Genomic DNA, 7,724 nt, shown 5'->3' on the forward strand with positions numbered 1-7,724 from the left:
TGCGTCGTTTTGCTAATGAGAAGCAGGAGGCGGGGAAGGGTAGAGGGTGGGGGCGGGCCATGGGGGGAGGGGCTTGACTAAGCTGCGGCCATGCTAGCTGTGTGTGAACAGTAGCAATGGCAGGTCAAGCAACAGTCCAAGCTTTCGCTTTTGACCCGGAGTCCGACCCCGAAGCAGAAGCGCAAGCAGTTGAACAAACTGTAAATCACCGACTTCAGCAGGATGTATCAGAATGGTGAGTTTTTGAAATTTTATGTCTGGAAACGGGAATTATTGGGTTGGTTATGTTTCCTGTTATAAAGTTCGCGATCAAACGGAGTCTGTGTTTACACAAAGGTAGTGATTTAGGCTATATCCCGGTTTGCTTAACAAAATGTTCACATGCTGATATAAATAGCCACCATACTTCATCATATCCCTATCGTGGTGGATACAAAATGTATCTACATGAAGTCATTTGTAAAACTCAACTATTTTTGCACAGCTTCCCAGCGCACCTTGTATTGCACTAGGGACTAGTCTGTTAGCGAAATAGGCATGCTCATGGCTGCACTGGAGAATAGCCAGCTTTTCTTTGTACATGTAGTTATATGGCATTCTAAGATACTTTGATTGCATTCTGGCCAGTAGGGCCTATGTAGCAATGTAACTAAACTCAGTTTAACAGAGCATGCTGCATGTTCTTTAGTTTTGTAGCGCAGATTACCTGGCTAACTGCAGGAAGCGGTTAGCTGCACAGCTAATGTAGCCATTGCTAGGCTAACGCACCGATTTTAAAACACGGCAAAACGACCAGTTATACACTTACTTGTTCGGTGTTTGTTGCTGATGCGGCAGGGATGCTTGGTACGGACCCAGGCTTCAGTGACCAGTTGATGTGCAAAACCTGCCCTGTACTGTCCCAAGTTGTGGAAACATTCCTCAGGAAAATGCTTCTGACAAACAGACACCGTCTTAGGTAGACTCGACGGCGTATTATTGAAGTAAATAAAATTAAGCCACTGCGTCTTCAAGGATTCTCCCGTCGGCAGTAAAAACAGACTCTTTTCTGTGTTGTCACATCCATGTACAGCGCAATTTCCATGTTTCGCTCGCTTAGGTGGTGCCATGTTGTTGTGTCCTCTATGGTCTCCTCACTACAACTGGGCGGGCAATCCATACAGTGGGTGGGAATCCAGAGGGGGGGGCGTGGGGATCGTCTCCCTTGCTGACGTAGTAAAGGGAAGAGTTTATCAACGCGCCGTTTTGACGCGCCATTCTCAAATGTTGGGCATAGTTTGTTTTACACATTATGAAATTTCTAGCCACTGGGGTGACTTAAGAAGGTCAGAGGAACTCATTTTAACGTTAAAAACCTCAGAAAGTGAAAATTTCATGCCATGGGACCTTTAACCAATTTTTTTTTTTTTTTAAGCATTACACAACTTTTTCAGTCTTTTGTTGCCCCTGTCCCAACTTTTTGGAAATGTGTTGCTGACATCAAATTCAAAATGAGCATATATTTTTAAAAAAACAATAAAATGCATCAGTTTCAACATTTGATATGTTGTCTTTGTACTATTTTCAATAAAATATAGGGTTTCCATGATTTGCAAACATTCACGTTCTGTTTTTATTTATGTTGCACACAGTGTCCCAACTTTTTTGGAATTGGGGTTGTATAACTGTAGTTGTTTTGATGAAAAATATTGAGATCTTAGTGGTCAGAATGATATTTAAAAAACCGGAAGTCAGAAACACGAGTGTGAATTTCAGTTCAGTTAATTAGAATTGTTTATTGGCTGTGGATCACAGTTTTTTCGAGGTTAGCCTTGAAAGCTGTTGAATATTAATTGAAATAAGAATCATTTATATTCTTTAATATAAACACTAGCAGGCCGTCCTTTTGAGACGGCCTACAGAAAAAGCCTACAGAGCACAAAGAGGGTATTATAAATAATCTTTTATTACCTTTTTTTTGAGTAAACCGATTTAATGTTTGTTTTAAACCTAATTATCATAATTAATGCTATTTAAATACTACTTTGCATAATTGGTTTTTACTAATTTTTCAAAATTTGGATTTAGTATACAACCATCTATGTGCCTGCCAATTTCCATGTAAACAACCTTGAAAAATAAAGAAGTTATTAAGAAAAAACTTTTGGTCTCATTCATTAATGAGGCCCATTTTGGACCATGTTACCCGAATACATAATATTACATCAGCTTTCTAAAAATTTAAGCTGTTTCTTCAATCTTTGATTTGTAATATCTCAAGAACGGAGAGACATATTTTAATTCTGCAAAAAGCATATTGTTCAGCATTCAATTGTGAATGCAATGAAAGCAGTTTCAAGCAGTTTAGATTGAATTTAAAGAACTGAAGGCAAATTTTTATCAAAATTCTATTTATCTCATTTTATTAAATATAGTAATGCATTTTGATAGCTATTTTGTCACTGCTATAGCAAGTTATGAGTGTTTGAAATACGCTATGTAATATATCAGTCCATATGTCAAAGCAATGGCTGTAAACGAGATTCGTTGAGACCTGTGCGAGACATCGTAGGACGGAAGTAAAATGTACAGCGGAAATCAAAGTGACCAAAATCTGCCAACATTGTCAAAAGATGCACGCGCCCTCTTTCAAATGCTGATGTAATCAAGCCGGAAGTTTTGTTTCAATCAGGAAAGTTTGGAAAAAAAGTAGGCAGTAATCGTCATTTAAACTCGTTTTTGTGCAATATTTCATTTGGAAAACAGTTTTCAAAATGGCGGCACTGACACCTGGCTGACACTTCAAGTTTTGAAGTCTTGCACAAGTCTCGTGAAGATTGCGCGGATAAGCGACGCCTGCCGTGGACCAAACGAACTAAATTCAACATGGCTAAAAACCGAATAGGCCGATAAGGATAATATTTAATTGCAATTAGTTGCCAATACGAGTCATGATATAAGGTTACTAAAACCAAAAACGTAATTGAATAACGTTAATTAAGAAATAAAGCAAGATTACGAATGACTGACTTCAATTCTCCTTTAAATTCTCACCTAATATGCCTATTAATATTACCAAAAAAGAGTGACTTTCAGGGAGGTCTGCAAGTGCCAGAAAGTGCACTAGAATGTATCTCTGAGCATGTAGAACCCATGAGCTTTCAGGAACCCCTGGCCGTTATGACTGGTGCCACTACACTGATGTTTTGGTCTAGTTAGAACCCTGAAGACTGATTAATTTCAAAACAGGACATACTTCAAGCAGTTTAACTGTTACATGTGCCTCCTTTATAATTTTTTTTTTTGATAAACCTTGAACCTACACTGGAGATCAAAATTAGAGAACAACTTATAAAAACTTGAATAATTTTGAAATAATACCATCTTCACTGCTCAACAGTTTAAGGACATTTTGTTGTGTCTATACCATGCTACAACAACACTTTTTCACAAAATGGATAACGCATTTCAACAAAAAACCTGCATTTTGCAAAAAATGCACTGATCAAAATTAGAGAACACTTTCAGGTGCCTCCCACTTAATGGTGCTAATTTCCTTGATTATCAGTCAACCCCTATTTAAGTGGCATTCTAACTGCCAGTTTCATTGACTTTGCAAGATGGTGGGTCGTTCTAAAGTGACTGAAAGCCTCCGGCAGCAGGTTGTCCAGATGAAAACCAAAGGGATGACCCTATCAGCCATAGCAAGACAAGTTGATCGTTCCAAATCTGTGATTTCAAGAATATTGAATCTTTACAAAACTACAAACTCATTCAAGTCGCCCAAGAAGGCTGGTCGTCCACGGAAGACAAATGCAAGAGAGGACAGGTCACTGCGAAGGATGTCAATGGGTAATCGTTTCCATACTGCAGGTGGAATTGCTCGCCAGTTCAGTGCTGAACATGGTAAGGATCTGTCTCGCCATACAGTGGCTCGCCGTTTAAGAGCATTTGGACTGAAGGCCCACACTGCAGTGACCAAACCTCTCATTAGCAAAAAAAATCAAAAAGCTAGACTGAGCTTTGCTGAGGAGCATGTTGTGTGGACAGAGGAGAACTGGTCCAGGGTTCACTTCAGTGATGAAAGCAAATTTAATTTATTTGGGTCTGATGGGAAGCATTATGTTCGGCGACACATTGGAGAAAGACTAAACCCAAAGTGTGTAAAGAAGTCAGTGAAAGGTGGAGGAGGAAGTGTCATGGTTTGGGGCATGTTTTCTGCTGCGGGAGTTGGGCCTCTTGTACAGCTACATGGCCGAGTGAATGCAAATGTGTATCAGAACCTTCTTCAACAGCACATGGTTCCTTACTTGCGTTCATCGCCCGATCAGCCTGCAGTCTTTATGCAGGACAATGCTCCATGTCACACAGCAAAACGGGTAAAGAATTTCCTTGAAGGTGAAAACATTGAATTAATGGCATGGCCTGCCCAGAGTCCTGATCTCAACCCAATAGAGAACCTCTGGAAAATCCTTGGTGACAAAGTTATGGTCAAGAAACCCTCTACAATCACCGAACTGTGGAGGAGGCTGGAAGAAGAATGGACCAAAATCACACCAGAGCAGTGTGAGAGACTAGTGCTATCCTGTGGCCGCAGATGTGCTGAAGTCATTCACAGCAGAGGCCTGTACACTTCTTACTAATTGCTGACTGTTGTAACCTTCAGATTTTTGTTCCAGATTGTTGTTCTCTAATTTTGATCAGTGTGTTCTCTAATTTTGATCAGTGTGTTCTCTAATTTTGATCAGTGCGTTTTCTGAAAAATATTTTTTTTTGTGAAATGCCTTTAGTCATTTTGTGAAAAAAATGTTGTTGAACCATGATATGGACACAATAAAATGTCATTTAACTGTTGAGCAGTGAAGATGGTATTATTTCAAAATTATTCAAGTTTTTATAAGTTGCTCTCTAATTTTGATCTCCAGTGTATAAACCTAGAATTTGATTGGACTGTGATGATGCCTTTATAGATGAGGTGGAAGGCCAGATCAGCAAAGTGTCTTCATTTGATAGTCTGAATGGCCGGCACAGTTCAGACTCAGGAAAAGACACAGACAGGCCAAGCAGCAGCTCTCTCTCAGGGAGTGATTCCAGCCCCAGGAACAGTTCAGATTTGGGCACTGAACCAAATGGAAGCAAGCAAAATTTTGCTGTGCATACACGTCTCTCAGAGAAAGAGCCCACTGAACTGATCATCAAAGGTTCTTCTGCACGGTAAAGTTACTTCTCCAGTCATCACTATGTAGAGAAATATGTTTTAGCTTCAAGATGCTGTTTTTGTATTCTGTAATTCAGACAAAAAAGATGAGATATATATGAGAGTTACTGTATAAAGATACAATATATACACTATTGTAAGAGGCCATTGGCAGCTAGCAGAGGGGACCAACGATGTACAGTGACAGCGGCTATGCAGGACAAGTCAGTTACCCAGAATTCTCCAAGCTGATTTAACCTGGATTGTCTATCTGCCAGGCAGGTTATTTAAGGCCAGGCTGGAACGCAGCCCTTTGTTGTATGTTTGTAGAGACCAGTATGGGTATGTCAGAGTAAGAGTAAAAGGGGGAAAAAAGGAATAAAAAAAATCGAAAAGAATAGCAGAAAGAAAGTTGAGGAATGAAGGGACAAGAGAGATGTAAGGTATGGACCGGAAAAGAGAGAGAAACTAAGGCAAAGATATAAAAAAAACAATTGGAAATACACAAAACACACCTCAAGCTTTCATATTACATATACACTGCCCTCCATGATTATTGGCACCCCGTGTAAAGATTAGCAAAAAAAAAAAAGGTTGTAAAAAAAATCTACCTTTTAGTGAAGTAGCTTCATCACACACTGAAAACAAATCCCTCATCAAGAAATAATTGTTTTCAACAAAAACACAGGTGCTACTATTATTGGCATCCCTGGAAATTGTAGTGAACACAAAGTAAGTGAAGCATGTTTCCTATTTAAATTCAACATGTTTGAGTTGATTGGAGTGTGTAGGAACTTTCAAGCTGTAATTCCAGGGCATTTAGGGTTGCAGCCCCCTAGCTGTGCAATTCTCTCCCGCAGTGTCTTTGGGATTGTACATTTCTTTCCAAGTTCAAAAATAATCTCAGATCTGATCTCTTCTCTCTCTGTTATCCCTCCTCTTGATATCTCCTCTCCTGATCACTGACTGTTCTGTCTTTTTCAGTGCTTTGAGCTAGTCTGTTATCTTTATGCTCATGTAAATTGTTGTTTTGTTTTCTGTGTCTCCTATCTGTTATGTTTTGGTGGATTGGTTTCTCTTTTCTGTAGTGTCATTACTCTGTGAAGCATCCTTGGATTGATGAAAGGCGCTTTATGAATTAAACATTGTTGTAGTGGTTGTTGCAATCCATGACTTCCTGATTAACTGGGGTATAAATATGAGGTGACACAGAGATCTTAGTCATCTAACATGGGAAAGATAAGAGAAGACACAAACCAAACGAGGGAGAAGTGTGTTGTTGACCTTCATAAGTCAGAGACCGATTATAAAAAAAAAAATAGCTACTCACCTGAAAATGTCCATTTCTACTGTAAAGATAATAATATAAAAGTGGACACCAGCTAAAACGGTTACAAACTTGCCTGGAAGAGGATCCAAGTTTATTTTGCCCCCATGTACAGTGAGGAGGATGGTGAGAAAGGCAAAAAAATCCCCAAACATCACTGTTAGTGAATTACAAGAAAAAGTACAATTTTGGGGTTTCCAAGTCTTCAAAACCACCATCAGATGCCACCTCCATGCCAAGAGATTATTTGGAATGTATGTCCGGAAAAAAAACTTTTCTGTCAGTTAACCACAAACGTGAGCGACTGAAGTTTACGAAACGTTACAACAGTTTTGACTGGAACCGTGTTCTCTGGTCTGATGAAACAGAAATGGAGATTTTTGGCAATTAACACTCAAGGTGGGTTTGGTGTAAAAAGAAGGATGGCTATAATAAAAAGAACCTGATCCCAAGTGTAAAATATGGTGGAAGTTCTGTCATGTTTTGGGGCTGTTTTTCCTCCAAAGGCCCTGGAAACCTTGTTAGGGTACATGGCATCATAGACTCCCTGAAACACCAGGACATTTTAAATCAAAATCTGGCTGCCTCTGCCAGGAAACTAAAACTGGGCCGTCACTGGATCTTCCAGCAGGACAATGATCTGAACCGTATGTCCAAATCAACACAAAAATGGTCCATTGAGCACAGAATCAAGCTTCTTCCCTGGCCATCTCAGTCCCCTGGCCTGAACCCTAGTGAAAACCTGTGGACTGAGCTGAAGAGGAGAGAGCACAAGAGAGGGCCGAGAACCCTGGATGATCTGAAGAGATTGTGTACCATACAGAGGAATGGGCTCAGAAGCCCTGCTCTGTATCTCCAAACTTATACAATGTTATAGGAGGCTCCGTGCCAAAGAGTTTGGGGTAAGAAGCGGGGTGAAACAAGGATGTGTACTAGCACCAACCCTCTTTGGCATTTTCTTTGCTCTTCTGTTGAAACAACATGCTTTTGGTACATCAAACGACGGCGTTTTTTCTCCACACAAGATCAGATGGCCAACTCTACAACATTGCTCGTTTGTGCGCCAAGTCGAAGGTGCGAAAAGTCACTATTAGAGACATGTTGTTTGCCGATGATGCTGCCATCGTCTCTCATTCTCAAGAAGGTCTTCAGAGGCTAATGGATGATTTCTCTAGTGCATGTGACCTGTTCAGTCTACGAATCAGCCAGAAGAAAACGCAG

At 40.1% G+C, this 7,724-nt stretch overlaps 1 protein-coding gene across 1 annotated transcript in view; it reads left to right on the top strand.

Moving 5' to 3' along the window:
- shtn3 (shootin 3) overlaps positions 1 to 7,724 on the top strand; it is a 62,245-nt gene that overhangs the window by 53,154 nt on the left and 1,367 nt on the right. The window contains exon 17 of the mRNA XM_060926996.1: positions 4,950 to 5,193. Within this exon, the coding sequence (XP_060782979.1) occupies positions 4,950 to 5,193 (244 nt within the window). The remainder of the gene's footprint in view (positions 1 to 4,949; positions 5,194 to 7,724) is intronic.

The sequence above is a fragment of the Neoarius graeffei genome, chromosome 8, assembly GCF_027579695.1.
Source record: "Neoarius graeffei isolate fNeoGra1 chromosome 8, fNeoGra1.pri, whole genome shotgun sequence".
NCBI classification, from domain to species: domain Eukaryota; kingdom Metazoa; phylum Chordata; class Actinopteri; order Siluriformes; family Ariidae; genus Neoarius; species Neoarius graeffei.